This window comes from Sinocyclocheilus anshuiensis, unplaced genomic scaffold (genome assembly GCF_001515605.1).
Source record: "Sinocyclocheilus anshuiensis isolate Anshui unplaced genomic scaffold, SAMN03320099.WGS_v1.1 scaffold2144, whole genome shotgun sequence".
NCBI classification, from domain to species: domain Eukaryota; kingdom Metazoa; phylum Chordata; class Actinopteri; order Cypriniformes; family Cyprinidae; genus Sinocyclocheilus; species Sinocyclocheilus anshuiensis.
In genome coordinates, this window is record NW_015547642.1 from 95173 (window position 1) to 111519 (window position 16347).

At 37.6% G+C, this 16347-nt stretch overlaps 1 protein-coding gene across 1 annotated transcript; it reads left to right on the forward strand.

Moving 5' to 3' along the window:
• The first annotated feature begins 847 nt into the window (after positions 1 to 847).
• Positions 848 to 7724, forward strand: lingo4a (leucine rich repeat and Ig domain containing 4a). Its single transcript, XM_016504037.1, has 3 exons — positions 848 to 926; positions 3995 to 4069; positions 5456 to 7724. The coding sequence occupies exon 3, from the start codon at positions 5468 to 5470 to the stop codon at positions 7283 to 7285; it is 1818 nt and encodes a 605-aa protein (XP_016359523.1). The 5' UTR covers positions 848 to 926; positions 3995 to 4069; positions 5456 to 5467; the 3' UTR covers positions 7286 to 7724.
• The last annotated feature ends 8623 nt before the right edge of the window (positions 7725 to 16347 follow it).

Consider the following 16347-nt stretch of genomic DNA (forward strand, 5'->3'; position numbering starts at 1 on the left):
AGCACCTGAGATGCAGTGATGCGAGCTCTTACCAGACTGAAGCCCTGCAGTGGCAGGAGCAGAACCTGCAGAAGAGTGCCCTTCTACAGCTGGTGCTCAAACTACAGCCAAACCAGCACAGCACACTCCGGCCCAACCACATCACACAGCTACAAAAACACAATTACATTGCTTACTGGAAAGATGCCACTAAATTACAAAAGAAGATGGAGCTGTATTTAGACCTAAACAGAGACTACAAACCAGCAGAATACCTGAGCTGTGTAAAAGATCACAAATTAAGAAAGACACTGACAAAATACAGACTGAGTGATCACTGTCTGGCTATAGAGAGAGGACGACACAGACAGAGATGGCAGCCGCGAGAACAGAGACTGTGTTCACTGTGCTCACAGAAAGAGCTGGAAACAGAGGAACATTTCTTACTGCACTGTGATTACTATCACAACATTAGAGCTGCATATTTCCCCAAATTCCTACAAATTAAACCACATTTTATGGCATTACCAAATACAGAAAAATTAAGTAACATTTTAGGGGAAGATTCCAAAACGATCCCAACAGCAGCAAGATATGTATCAGCCTGTCACAAACTAAGACTGTCAGCCAGTGGACAAAACTGAAGCAAGAGCATTTCTTACATGTACTGTTGTACAATTATTATTATTATTTTTTTCTTATTATTATTAATAATTAATAGTGTGTGTGTGTGAGAGAGAGAGAGAGAGAGTGTGTGTGTGTGTGAGAGAGAGAGAGAGAGAGTGTAACACCAATGCTGAGAACGAGGGAGAGAGAGAGAGAGAGAGATAGTGAGAGGGAGGAGCGGCGCGTTTTCAGGGACAGCAGTTCTGTGGGATCCGCGCGGCTCGACCGAGTCTCAGGTGTGCTCCGCTGATGGAGCTCGCGCTTCAGACGCCTGGCAGCAGGTGAGCTCACTTACACACAGCAGCCTGATTAAACACAGAGCAGAAGTCTATTTACTTCAGTGCTGGTGAGCCCGAGTCAAACCCGTCACGAGCATCCGGGTCACGTTACAAACAGACGCAAGATGCGTTTGCTTCAAAAAGCTTATGTTTTAGGACCAATATTTGGCATTAGAAATATTTTTGCATTGTGACATTAATGAAAAATGTTTTTTTGTTCTAATGCAAACAAATAAATTGATTGCTAAATGTTAATATAAATGTATTATTGGTCATAAATTAATGATTTAATGTATTTACAATTTAGGTTTGTTATACTGAATTTAATTTCCTAACATAGAAAATCACTGTCTCCAGACAGACTGAGTGAGAGTTTTTTAATTACTGGAATGAGAATTTGAGATCCTGAAAATAATCTCACAATGCAAAAAGTGGCTTCATTTTCTCCAGTTTTAATGCATGCCATATATACTGAATGTAAACATCTCTATATGTGCAGTTTTATTTCAGTTTTTAATATAAATGTATATATATATATAGTGCACATAAAAATCTAGCATGGTATGAAATCTATATGTGTGTGTCTGTGTATATATGATATAAAATGCCCTTGACACGTGACTTGTCACTGACCTTTGACCTTTAATGCAGGTCTGACCTCATTCAGATTACTAGAAATGGACTGACCGAGTTTAAGGCCTCTGGTTTGTCTGGTTTATTTAGTTGAGTGTTTGGCGTCAGAAACGCTGTAAGGAACTGATCGAGCTGTGCTTTGTTAATGTGAGTCTGTTCAGTGTTGGGAACGTTACTTTTAAAAGTAATGCATTACAATATTGCAATACTTCCTAAAAAAGTAACTGATTATGATACTTTTGATAGAACGTAACGCATTACGGTACTTTTGCGTTGCTTTTTCTCATCTGGCTTGGCTTCATTTCCTCTCTTCAGAAACAATACAAAAACCCACAAATGTTATGTTTATCTTCTGTAAAGTAATTTTCGCTCATTCATATGCTTGAATTGGATCATTGAAGGTCAGCAGCAAAAACACTGGGATGGAATTAAATACATAAAGGATATTTGTGTTATTTAACATATTTAGTTATTAATTATTAGGGTTATTATTAACTAAAACTAAAAGCTATTAAAAATCATTACTCAATATAAACTTTAACTGAAAAAAAAACTATAATATATATATATATATACACACAAATCAGTTGAAGTTTATATATATACTATTTATTTAGTTTAATATTTCATTTAGTTAAAAAAATTAAAACAAATCAAATGAAAATGGAAAATAAAAACTATTTTAAAAATGAATAAAAACTATAATAGTGTCTGAATGATACTAAAATAACACTGACTGTAATAAATGGAGGGCTTATTAATATATTACGTTTTATTAAATGATGCATTTAAAAAAGATTTTTAAGCAATAAAATATGTAGTCTATACAGCTAATATAACATAGCAGTCTCTTAAGAAAATGCAATTTTTATTATATAAATCTGTTGGTTTTACAATACCAAAACATAGAGGTAATATTTCAAACACAAACTGTAAAATATCAAAACCTATTTACATTCATGCATTTGGCAGATGCTTTTATCCAAACTTGACTTGCACTGCATTCAAGGTTTATATATAATAATCACTTCATGCATGCACTACAAAACTACGTTTATAGTTTATTTTTACTGTATTTTCTGTCAAATGCACATTCAGTCGTTTGTCAGTATTATTTTATTATCTCTGAAATAATGTTATATTAAAAAAATATTTTAAATTAAATTTAAACATTTTAAATTTTTAAAATGTGATTTTGTTGTTTTTTCATAGTTTTTTTTATTTTTAATAATTTTTATATTTTTTAATATTATTTATATATGTCTGTTTTTTTTTATTTCAGCTTTAGTTATTTTTGTACTTAAGGCTAAAATAAATGAAAATGAGAAATAGTTCCTTGGCAGTTAGCAGAAAAAAAATAAGTTTTTATATATATATTTTTTTTTCAGTGATCGTTTATTTTATTTCAAGTAATGAAAATGTTTTTTATGGTTTTAGTTAACCACAGTGCAGCTTGAATGCTGTGACCTGTTAATATGTGTGCAACAATCTTTATATGCTTATTATAATCACTTATATTACTAGTGCTCAAAGGATAGATCATGCCAGCAATGCCAAGGTCATGGGTTTGATTCGCATGGAATGCATGAACTTTGCATGAATATTTGTGCATCCAATGGAATGCAAGTCACTTTGGATAAAAGCATCTGCTAAATGCATGAATATGAATGACTGTTGAGGTCAGAAATACATGTGCATGCAGGGAAAGTTTGACATTCATTCACATAATTCTGCTGTTGTAATAATAACAAATGAGTGTTAATGAGTGAATCTAATCCTGAGCAGTGGTTTTCTCGTCGCGTCTGCGATGGTCTTTTAAAGGCATGAAGCCTAAAGCCTCTTGAGCACTTTTAAAGATGCTTAACGTGCTGCAGTAAACAGACAGATGAACGTTACAGTCATTTGAAGAGCAGATTAGACTGGACTTGTGCATTACATATGCTCTGAGCACACACACAGATCTCATGTCTGCTCACACACACACACACACACACACACACACACACACATACACACACACACACACACACACACACACTGATGGACGCATGCTGCGTCTCTGGCAGGGCTTCATGTTTTGTTGTGCTTTAATGCGTTTAACATTTGGTTATGCAAACATGCCGCTTGGAGTCCCGGACGATCCCACAGAGACACACACACTCTCTGATCATGCATCTGTTCCTCCTGCACGCGTGAACGACTCCCGCCGGGCCACCTTCAGACCCACGAACAGATCCGGAGAGCAAGGAAAGCTCTTGTTCTGACCTCTGACCTCTCAGTGAATCTGAGTCCACATGCAGCGACACTGATCACGTTACGATCTCAAACTCATGATGCTTTTATGTCTGAAAACATGCAGCCAGCCGGTCCAGTATTAACATGACTTGCACATGTGAAATCTCAAGCATTGAACTAACTCTCTCTCTCTCTCTCTCCAGGCTGTGAGCGGGCGATCAGAGAGACTTTCTTTAGTAATTGTTGGTAATGAGAAGGAGCAGCCCCTCTGCCAGCTGGTGAGTGTTTGCACAGATTGACTGATATGTGATTTATTCCCATTTTCAGGCTATATAGACTTTATATAAAAATTTTAATTCAATCAAATTGATTACATATGCAATGATATATTATTTAATTGCAAGTCAGTGTTGAGAAATCATTACTGAGCATCAGTTTATCACTCCTGCCGTTCAAATCAACGATTTTTTATGTTTTTTAAAGTCTCTTCTGCTCAGCAAGGCTGCATTTTTTTATTCAGAAAAAAAAATAATATGAAAAATTATTCTAATGTAAAACAGCTGTTTTCTATTGCAATATAGTGTAAACTGTAATGTATTTCTGTGATGCGCAGCTGTATTTTCAGCATCATTACTCCAGTCTTCAGTGTCACATGATCTTCAGAAATCATTCTAATATGCTGATTTGCTGCTCAAGAAACATTTCTGATTATTATCAATGTTATCAATATTTTTGTGGAAACTGATACATTTTATTTTTCAGGATTCAGATGAAGAGAAAGTTCAAAAGAACAGCATTTATCTGAAATAGAAATCTTTCGTAACATTCTAAATGTATTTACTGGCACTTTTGATCAATTTAAAGCGTCCTTGATGAATAAGTGTATTTTTTAAAGCAGCACAACTGTTTTCAACATTGATAATAATAATAAATGTTTGTTGAGCAGCAAATCAGCATATTAGAATGATTTCTGAAGATCATGTGACACTGAAGACTGGAGTAATGATGCTGAAAATACAGCTGCGCATCACAGAAATACATTATATTTTAATGTATATTAAAATAGAAAACCATTATATTAAATTGTAACAATATTTCACAATATTACTGTTTTTTTCTGTATTTTTGATCAAATAAATGCAGCCTTGACGAGCAGAAGAGACTCCTTTAAAACACATTAGAAATCTTACTGATCCCAAACTTTTGAACAGCAATATATATACAAATCATAATCTGTATGTAATTTTTAAACAATCACAATAAATATGTTAAACTGACATTTTAAAGCATTCTCCTGTTTTATTCAATAGTGGGTTTCATCAGGGAGCAGCTTTTTTGCACTTCTCGCATAGAGCAAGTTTATTTTATTTCAAGTAACAAAAAGTTTTTTTTTTAATGGTTTTAGCTTTGGTTAATTATAATAACCCAAGGGTTTGACCATGCATACATCATAATTCATTAGCAGAGTAGTCATGCGGTCAAACTACTTTAAACATCCAAAAATATTTCAGAATATGAAAAAAAATGTTAAAATATAGTACTGACTATATTTCTCTTTGTGCTGAGCCAAAAAAGTCAACCTGCACAATGTTGAGAATTTCTACTAGCAAACATAGTTTCAATGTTTAGATTCAAAAGTTGAAACTGCAATCTTTCCCCTGCAGGCGGGTCTCCAGATGTGTGTGGCTGCTGATTGGAGGAGGCTGTACTGGTGGGTGGTCCTCCAGTGGGTAGTGGGCGTGGCTTTATCAGCGCCCTGCGCGAAGCGCTGCGACTGTTTGCCAAAGCTCCTGATAGCGAACTGTTCATCAAGACAACTGTCTTCCGTTCCCTCGGGCGTTCCTGACAACACCCAGATGCTTAACTTGACCGGTAACCACTTAAAGACTCTGTCCAGGCGGCAGTTCTCTGGCCTGACGCAGTTACGCGAGCTGGACCTCAGCGATAACGAGCTGACGGGGATCGAGGTCGAAGCCTTCGCCAGCCTGCAGAACCTCCTCGTGCTCAGATTATCCCACAACCGGCTGAAGATCATCCCGGTCAGAGCCTTTTCCGGCCTCCCCAACGTTCAGTTTCTGGACATCAGCCAGAACGAGATCTTGGTGTTCCTGGATGACATGTTCCGCGAGATGCCGAGTCTCCAAAAGCTGGAGGCCAGCGAGAACGACCTGGTGTTCATCTCCAGCCGCGCCTTCAGCGGCCTGGCCAACCTGCAGGAGCTGAACCTCGACCGGTGCAACCTGACGTCGGTGCCGATCGAAGCCCTGTCGCAGCTCACCGGACTCATGCAGCTGGGATTCCGCAGACTCGGACTCACAACGCTTCCCAACAACTCGTTCCGCCAGCTGGGACGCTTGCGGGATCTGCAGGTGACTCACTGTCCTTGGTTGGACTCGTTGGCCGCCAACAGTCTGTTCGGACTCAATCTTACATCATTGACGCTGAGCCACTGCAACCTGAGCGCCGTACCATATTCCCCGCTGCATCACCTCGTCTACTTGCGATACCTGGACTTGTCCTACAACCCAATCACCACCATCCTTTCCAACCTCCTTGGGGATTTGCTACGACTCCAAGAGCTGCATCTAGTCGGTGCCGGGCTCCTACAAATAGAGCCTGGCGCTTTCCGCAACCTTGCATTTTTCCGGCTCCTCAAAGTGTCGGAGAACCGCCTGGCGACCCTGGAGGTGTCGGCCTTCCACTCGGTCGCTGCTTTAGAGGTCCTTCGGTTGGACGGGAATCCGTTGGCGTGCGATTGCCGGCTTCTCTGGGTGATGCGCAGACGCCCGTGGCTTCGCTTCGAAGGGCACTCGCCAGCTTGCGTCACACCTGTGCAGGTGCAAGGCAGGACTTTCGGTGACTTTACGGAGGCTGAGATTCCCAGGGTGTTCACCTGCCGGCAGGCTCGCATCCTTACTCGTAAACCGCAAGACGTTCGGACAGACAAAGGCCATACGATTTTGTTCTTCTGCGCGGCCGACGGAGACCCGGCGCCGTTGATTATTTGGCTGAATCCCAAACGCTCGGTGCTCACCAGCTCGGGTCGGATTCGCATGCTCGCCAACGGGACACTCGAGGTGCGTTACGCACAGGTACAGGATAGTGGGTACTATCTGTGCATCGCTTCGAATGCCGCGGGGAACGACAGCATCTCGGTGAGCCTGCAGGTGCGAGGGTTTCCGGCATCCGCTCGCAACCGCTCCGAATCGTTCTTTCTGGAAGGCTGGAGCTTCGCGTCCGGGCAAGCGGCGGTCAACGGATCGCAGCCGTTTCCATTCGATGTGAAGACACTGGTGATCGCGGTTACCATGGGGTTCCTGTCGTTCCTGAGCTCGGTGGCCATCTGTTTCATCTTCATGTTTTTCTGGAGTCAGAGCAAAGGGCAGATCAAACACACGGCAACTATCAACTTCGTGCCGCGCAGCGCTGCGACGGCGTCTGGAGGCGGACGCACGACTATGGAGACGGGCAGGTTCACCATGAAGCTGATCTGAAAACTACAAGCATGAAATGTTTGAGGTGCTACTAGATATCCAGAGTTTTCCCATAAGCTTCAGCATGAGGGTAAGATGTATGAAACTTGTCTGAATGTCGGTCACTGCACAATATTGCTTTTTGTCTTGTTTCCCAGTACAAACATTCTTAAATTAAGATACTTTTAGTGGAGATGCATAATGACAGAAGAAGTGAGTGCTTAAAACAAGAACAAATATCTGCCATTGGGACATTAAGAATTGGCTAATTCAAAGGGTAAACAGGATGATTTTTCAGATCTCATTGGCAAATATTTGTTCCTAATTTTAAAGGTGCGGTATGTAATATTGACAGCTAGTGGTTGAAATGAGTACTGCAGTCCAAATTCATACTATTGGAGAGTTTTCTTCCGCTCCCTCCTCCTCAGACTCGACGCTCACATGGTCAAGTTTAGTTGTATAGCGCTTTTTACGATACAAATCTTTGTAAAGCAACTTTACATAAAATTAAGTTTCTATAATATTTAGTAGTAGCTGTGTATCAGTGGTGACTGTCAGTTTATGTACATATGGTGGAAAAATCAGTTAAAGACGTAGTCAAACAGACGATGAACACTATTAACCCGTTTAATCCCAAATTCTTCCCAGACATGAAAATATCCAAATGATGTGTCATTAGTAACCCTTTGAAATAATCAATAATTATTTTTTGAATTTTTTTTGGAAAAGTGTGTGAAAAAGTGTGTTTTATGGTCGGTCACAAACATGGGTTGCCAGATTGAGGATGCGCAACACGAGCGAGCGCAATCGTCAATGGAAGGTGACGAGCCTTAGTTGATTTATCCGTGTTTAAATACGCCTCTGGTCATAAAGCTTTTTAGACGGATGCCGAGGCTCTTTAGGTTCGGGTGGAATCTGCGATCTCTGACTCAGTTCGTTTGCTAGCTTCCATGGCTCGAGTACGCTGTGTTTTCCATCAACTGGCAACCCGGGCTGTCGAGATCCTATTGGGTGAACTGGCAGTGGGCGGAGTCACACAGACCAAAACAAAAACAGACATTCCGACACGGAACGCACATTTCAAAGCAGAATAACTAGCTGGAGCGTTGTTGTTTTTTTGTTGTTGAAGAAACAAGTTTGTGAATTTAGCATGTTTCCCAAATATCTGCAAACATATTATGGTATTTTTATGTATTAGCACCACAGTCTATGATTAGCACAGTCAAAAAATTCCCTAGAGCACCTTTATCCCTCCTATTGTTCCACGGGTCGTTTTGACCCATGTTTGATTTTAAAACTGCTTCTCTAACAAGACTTACATGAATCTATAGTGTTGATTTGTTTGTGAATTGCATGGAAACCAATGCGGGTCATTTTGAAATGCAACACACAACGGGTTTCTCAGAAAACAAGACGACTTCTGTCATTTGGCATCTCCGGTAAATGTATCTTAATTTAAGAACGTTTAGATATTTGTACTGGAAAACAAGACAAGCATACAGAGAAGTTTACTGACGGTCCATGCTTTTCCTCTTTTACACGTCTCACGTCTGCAGAACTCGCTTTGGTGTCTCCGGTTATTTGAGTTTATTTCTGCATTGTTGAGTTTGGGTTAAATTTACTTGTCATTTGGATATCACTGTGATTTGCCTAAATTAGATTCCTGATGACCAAGTTTGTAACAATTCAGGGTTGTGAGATAGTAATGAGAGTTTGAAACTCTTTTAAAAGGTTTTGAGGCTTTAAATCAGATGATTTTTTCATGAGCTGCATGAACGCATGTGTGAGACGCTCTGATCACATTATTAGCATCTATAAACCAGAGAAAGTAAGCGATAATGAAGCTTTAATTGAACAGACAAGCACAGGAGAAACGATCTCAGGCTAGTTAAACTCAGATTGACCAGCTTCAATCACGTTCAGTAAATCCTGAAGTCATTATATGATTTATTCAGTGTATTAAATGACAGAAATATTGAATGCGCTGCATCTCAGGATTGTGTGAATGTCTGGAACGATTGCACGTGTTTTTGTTTGTTAATATTGCTGATGATGCTTTTACATACAGCTGCAGCCAGAGCTGTTTAACTCTGTGTGCTTGCTTTGGAAAATCACTCTTTATGTATTTATGCATACATGGCTTTGACTGCTTTATGCAATCCACCTCAAAGCAATAGTGTCCCATCATGCACTGCTGTTTATTAGCATAAACGATTGTTTGATAAAAGTGGTTTGTTCTTGAACTCTTATGAATCTCATTTTAGTGAAGCGTCTCATGTCGGTCATTTGTTTCAAAAATGTCATATTTGTTATTCTGTTCTAAAGACACTGTTTGAAACACACTAGAGTTTGAGAACAGCTGCATTCGTTTGTTTAAATATTTTTATTTAGTGTTTTTACTGTTCTTTTTTCACTTTTAAATGATTCTTGTTTTTATCTTAATGTCTGTCCTTTTATTTAATAACAATGCATCAGTTTTGCTAATTCTGTAAGAAGTGGCTGCCAGAAGCATTAAAGTTATCTTGAAATGATTCGTCTGATTCAGTGTTTTTTTTAATCGTAGATCAACTGAATCATAAGAAAAAAAAATGCATAAACTTAAAATACTAATTTTATCATTAGTTGTATAATATCTGTAATACATTTTCAGGTTTCTGAATGTTTACAGGTTTAACAAATAAAATGCTTTCATATATATATATATTTTTTTTTTCCCCAAATGTCATAGTATTTATGTATGTATCATGACTTTCCATTTAAATGTTCCTAATCACTCTGGTCAACTTAACATACGAATATAATTCAGTTATATTTTTACTCATAATAATCTAGGGGTGCCAATAATTTTGGCACTCATATTTTTGAGAAAAAAATATTTAATTTAACATTAATTTTTTTCCCTCTAATTTGACTTTCACTTGTATTTCTGTCAATTTTCTGAATGAAAGCTTAAGGATTAACAGCAAAGACATTTCTTTCTCATATTTCCCAAAGATGCCAATATTAATGAAAGCCACATCAGCCACATAAACGCCATCATTTCGCTCTTTATTCTGTTGAGATTCGCTCATGTTTTAATCTACGGTATATAAACTTGCTCTCGATCACGTCCAGTTAATCAGCTTAGAGCAGAACAACAGGCTGAACGAACACCACTCACACTGCACAAACAGCTTGAGAGCTCAACCGTTAGATGATTAATCAAATGAAATGAAGAGCATGTAAAATACAGTTTTAAACATCAATATCTGTATCTCCTCTTACAATGGTCCTCAGAGGTCATTGGCTTCAATGTATGTAAAAGAAATCATGCAAAAAAAAATTGTAGTAAAATTTTTCTGAACTGATTTTAATGATCAGTATATATATATATATATATATATATATATATATATATGAGTCAAAGATGAATGGGCAAAACCTAGGATAGTGGCACATTTAATAAATGTAAAATTACAACTAATTAGTATTTGGGGTGAAAGTAATTAGTCTTTTAATATGTCATAAATGGATTTTTGTTGTAAATATGCCTGACGAGATTGTTACACTGAATGACATTTTAGTGGCTCTCTTCTGAAAATCAGGGAAAATGTATATTTATTTTTTGCTCAGAAAAACAAAAACAAAATTGCAATTAAATTAAACATATATTTTTTGGGAAAAACGATTTAAAGCAGTATTACACTTATTGTTTTTATGCTTAAACCCTTTATCGTCTTTGACCCATATATATATACACACATAAATAAAAAATACATTTAAATGGTCACAGTAATGAACCTAGAGGTGAAAAAATATTGAGCTATTTTATCTTAATGAATTTTTAAGATTTGCATGTCAACCTAAAACACCTTTGTGTTCATTTTTTTTTTTTTGAACAAAAATCCCTGTTTTCTACCATATTTGTGGAAAGTACTTGCACATAATTCATAAAATCCCAGCTCATCTTCACATCTCTCTTGAGATTAAACTCGTTTGGGTTTTACGTTTGTCTGACAGATTAGAAGTTTCCAGTCAACCGTCCGTCTGTCGCCCTTCCCATGATTCCTGACCCTGAAGCGGATCACCGGCGCCTCCGGCTGCTCGGATCACCACATTACAGTCCAATCACATTATTACTGCTCAGCAGATAGCACTGGATCAGTGTCACTGGGCAGTATTTGGATATTTACCATTCAGTTCTTCCTGATCAACCCATGTGACCGGACACAAAACTGTACTGTTGGGAATGAGTCAAGTCTCCTATAAAAGCATTGCTGAAACTATGTTACTGTTTTTCTTACTGACACGTGAACCTCCCCTTTAAACAAATGGGATGCATTTAAGTGGTTTAATAAAGGGCCTTGTGTTGCATTTTTTAAAATGACTTCCACAGAAATATGCACACTTCAGCTGATTTCGAGGCGAGATTTCTCAAACCCCTTTGAGGGTGCATTAAAACAAACATAAGAACTTTCTAGTAGTGCTACTGCTCTAAAAAACATTCAATTTTTGACAGCTTTTATGGTACCAATCCATTTTTATGGCTCCTTGAACTTGGCATATTTTAAGAACTTTTCTGTCCAGTTGCTGCATCTCTGTATATCATCAAATATGCCAAGTTCAAGGGTCCATAAAAAAAGAAGGGTAACGCAAAAACTGCCCAAAGTTCGAATTTTATTAGAGCAGTAGTCCTAGTATGAAGTCCTTAAGTCTACTTTAATGCACTCTCAAAAGGCCTGGAGAAAATCACCACAAATTTTGCTGATGGTGCAATGAGCACCTCTGTGTATTGTCAAATATGCCAAGTTCAAGGGTCCATAAAAAAAAAATGATAAAGAAAAAACTGCCCATTATTTGGATTTCTCTAGAGCAGTAGCCCTAGTTTGAAGCCCTTATATCCAATTTAACACACCATCAAAAAGATCAGAGAAAAGTCACCACAAACTGGGCTGATGGCACAATTAAGTCTATGCAGTATCAAATATACCACATTCAAGGGTCCATAAAATAAAGGATAGTACAGGAAAAATGGCCCAACATTTGGATTTGGTCAGAACAGTTGTCCTAGTATGAAGTGCTTATGTCCTCTTTGCTGCAGCCTCAAAGATATTGGAGAAAATGTGCCTCAAACTTGGCTAATAGCCAAGTTTATGCCAAGTTTAAGGGTCCATAAAAAAGACTGGTAAAGTAAAAACAGCCCAAAATCTAGATTTGTTTTAAACCACATAGATGTCTGCTTTAATGCACTCTGAAAAGCAGTGGAGAAAATTCACCATGAATTGGGCTGATGGTGTAATAATTGTTTGTGTGTTGTCAAATATGCCAAGTTTAAGGGTTCATAAAAAAAGGAATGGTAAAGAAAAAACAGCCCGAAATTTGGATTCTGTTAGAGCAATTGCCCTAGTATGAAGAAGACTTTATGTCCACTTTAATACATTCTCAAAGCTGTTGGAGAAACTTCGCCACAAATTGGGCTGATGGTGCAGTACGTTCATCTGTTCATTCTCAAATATGCAACGTTCAAGGGTCCATAAATAAAGAATGACAAAATAAAAACTGTGCAATATTGGGATTTTATTTTAGCAGTTGCCCTCGTATTAAATCCTTATATCCAATTTAACGCACCACCGAAGAGAGCAGAGAAAATTAGCCACAAAATGGGCTGATGGTGCAATAAGCATCTGTGACTTGTCAAAATATTTAAAGTTCAAGGGTTAATAAAAAAAGAACGGTAAAGTAAAAACTGACCAAAATTTTGCATTTCATTAGAGCAGTAGACCAAGTATGAAGCACTTATGTCTGTTTTAATGCACCCTCAAAGGGCTTGGAGAAAATTTGCTGCAAAATGGGCTGATGGCACAATAAATACATCTGTGTATTCTAAAATATACAAAGTTCAAGGGTCCATAAAACAAGACTGCACAAGTTAAAACATCCCAAAATTGGGATTTTATTAGATCAACAGCACTAGTATGAAGAAGCACTTAATGTACCCTAAAAGGAAACAGAGAAATGGGCTGATGGTGCAATAATCGCCAAGTTGAAGAGCTCATAAAAATAGATTGGTACAGTAAAAATTGTTCAGATTTTGGATTGGGTTAGACCAGTGGCCCTGCTACAATGCTCTAATGTACACTTTAACTAAATTAAAGGTGGAGCGAAAGCTTGCCTTAAAATGAGCTGCAGGTACAATATGTGTGGTGCTTCAAAGATCAATTAAAAAACGGAATTTGACACTTAAAAAAACTGGAAAGGTTTACACATTATTGGTAAAATTCTAAATGGATTTTCTCTCTTTTTGTGCATTTCCTCTGTTGCCCAAGTTGAATCAAAATAAAGTTCCATTATAGAATCTGTATGTTTGTGATATTCAGACCCACACGTTCATTCAATCTCACGCTCATAAATAAAAGCACATCTCCTGTTAAGCATGTATATATTTATTTATTTGTTTGTTGAAATATTTAAAGTTTTGTAGTATTTCCCCAGAAAAATTTAAACTTCTCCATATTCACAAAAAGAAAGACATTTGTTTATCAATCGTTGTCAATAAAATGAAATTCATAATTACAATAATAATCATATTTGAATATAATATCTTTATAATAATATGAACATTCAAAACATCACTCCATATTCAGAGAGGCTCCACTCTAGAATCAACAAATCTCTCGCGCATTCGAGAATATTTCCATGGGTAAATATATAAATATATACATCCTACGCTCCTGAATCGGGTCGGAGGGTCAAGGGTCAATGCTATGGCTTGTCCGTGTCTATGGCTAAATTGGCGGCTGGGTCCCGCGGCGAGGACCGTTCGTTTCATCATGAAGACAGAAACTCATAGCAGTAAGAGCTAGTGTGCTACACAATGGGGAAAAGATACACGATCACAATCTGTCGTAGCATAACTGACCCCTATACACAAACGCTGGCGGATATGATCGCAAAACCATGCCAAAAGTGGTGAGAAACAACGTATCGATACAGAACCGGTCCACAAACGCCCTCGCATTATTGAACGTATAGCGCGCTCCGCCTCCGAATCGACGTCTCTATGGCAACGCGTTTAAATGTGACCGCTCGTGTTCAGCCAATCAGAGCTCGGTGTGGGAACTGTAGGCACAGAAACACTGTTCATCATCATTATAACTAGTAGTACCTGAAATGCAGACAAAGTAATACTTCAAACAGAAAAAGTAAATAAAGACAAAAGTAATCGACTAAAGCCCCAGCAAAGCAGCTACTGGCGTATATGAGTATCATCCATCGAACACCAAGAAAAGAGAAAAACTCAACCCACTTAAAATGAGAGAAACTTTCCATCGGTAAATCTGGACTCTATGTACAGAAATCAGCAGCCGACCTCGCCGATGACGTCAGTGCTCGAGTGCTCGAGTGTGTGTGTGTGTGTGTGTGAGCCCCACTGACGTCCAGAGCTCTGAAGCTCAAAAAAGCAGAAAATCACACCAAATAGTCCACTCTAACTATTTTATGAAACATATTAAGAATAGACATTTGTAGGGAAGCACCATTATGGAATTTCTGTCAACATGTCATGCTAACCTGGCTAAAAATATAATAATAATAATAATATAAAATGAGACTGCTCCTGCGAGAACTGCACAGAAAACCCAACAGCACAAATCAACACATTATCGCTTAAATTACTAAAAGAATCTGATAAACTAAGCCTAACAAATTAATGAAAGGGCCCTATAAAATCGGTTTTATTTTCCCCAAATTCAGTTTTAGGTTGTAAATTTATATTAAATTGAATTTGTAATAATTTATTAGAAGTTGAGCAATAATTCCATTTGGTTAATTTAATGGTTAAAAATCAAGTCTAATAATCTGAATCATAAAACTTAACCAATGTAATTAATTTTAACAATAGAAAGGGCCTTAGACCATGTCTAATTAATTGAAATCAAGAAACTTATACAATTTAACAACAATTTATTAAAGGTTTAAAAAAATAAAATTTTAGGGCCCTATGAATCATGAAATTTTTTCTTAAATTATTTCCACATTTTTGTGTTTCTGTTTTCATTTTTTTTGGATTCCAAATACTTAAAGATTTAATTAAATTTTAATAATCAAAAAAAGTCTAATCAATTGAATTTATACAACTTTAACAATAGGGCCTTACGAAATGTTTTATTTTTGTCCCGTAATTCTGTGTTTATGATTGAATACAAATTTACTATAAAAAACGCTGAAATGTAATTAATCTTTTAAAAAGTAATCAAATGAAAATTAACAATTCCTTTTATTTATTTTGGTAAACAAAGTGCTGCAAACAGAAAATTAAAATACTACCTTAAAAAATTAAGTTGTAATAATTATTAAGTGCTTAATTAAGTACTATTCTACAATAGTAATATATTTCTGTCACAATTTCAATCGAAACATTTAGACTCTCCGCTCCATCTCACTGCATTGTGGGATGTGTGAAACGCTGGAACGGCGACTCACTAGGGTCTGAAGAGAGCTTTAGTGGGCGGCTGCGTCTAAATGAGCGAACCTCGTCATCCGGGCGTTTGGCACAAACACACACCAGCACTAAAGTCTGATTGGCTCAGAAAGTATCAAGCCCCTCAAAACATCATTTGAAAAAGATTTGTTATTGAGTCATTATTAGGAAGTTGAGGCTGCAGCTGATCAAAACCACACACACACACACACACACACACACTCCTGCAGTAAAGAGAGAGAGAGAAAGAGAGGCAGGGGATGATGGGAAGAGAATGAGAGTGAATAAAGACGTCTCTCTCTCTCCCTCCGTCTGTCTGTCTGCGTCAATTTTCTTTGTGCTATCGGTGTGATTGTTTCGGCCTCAAGATGCTGATTGTCGTCCATTTGGCTCAAAAAATTCAGAAGAAAGAGAGAAAGACAGCAGGAGAGAGTGAGAGAGACACACCTGAGGAATATATAGTTATATATCAGCTATATACATATATATACTCTCAGCTTGTGTGTGAGAGAGAGCGAGAGAGAGAGAGAGAGATGAGCAAACGCGTGATCATGGAACAAACCCAGTGTCCAACTCACTCGTCTAGTCTTTTTTTGCCCTGTTGTTCTCGATGGAGCTCTTTAGG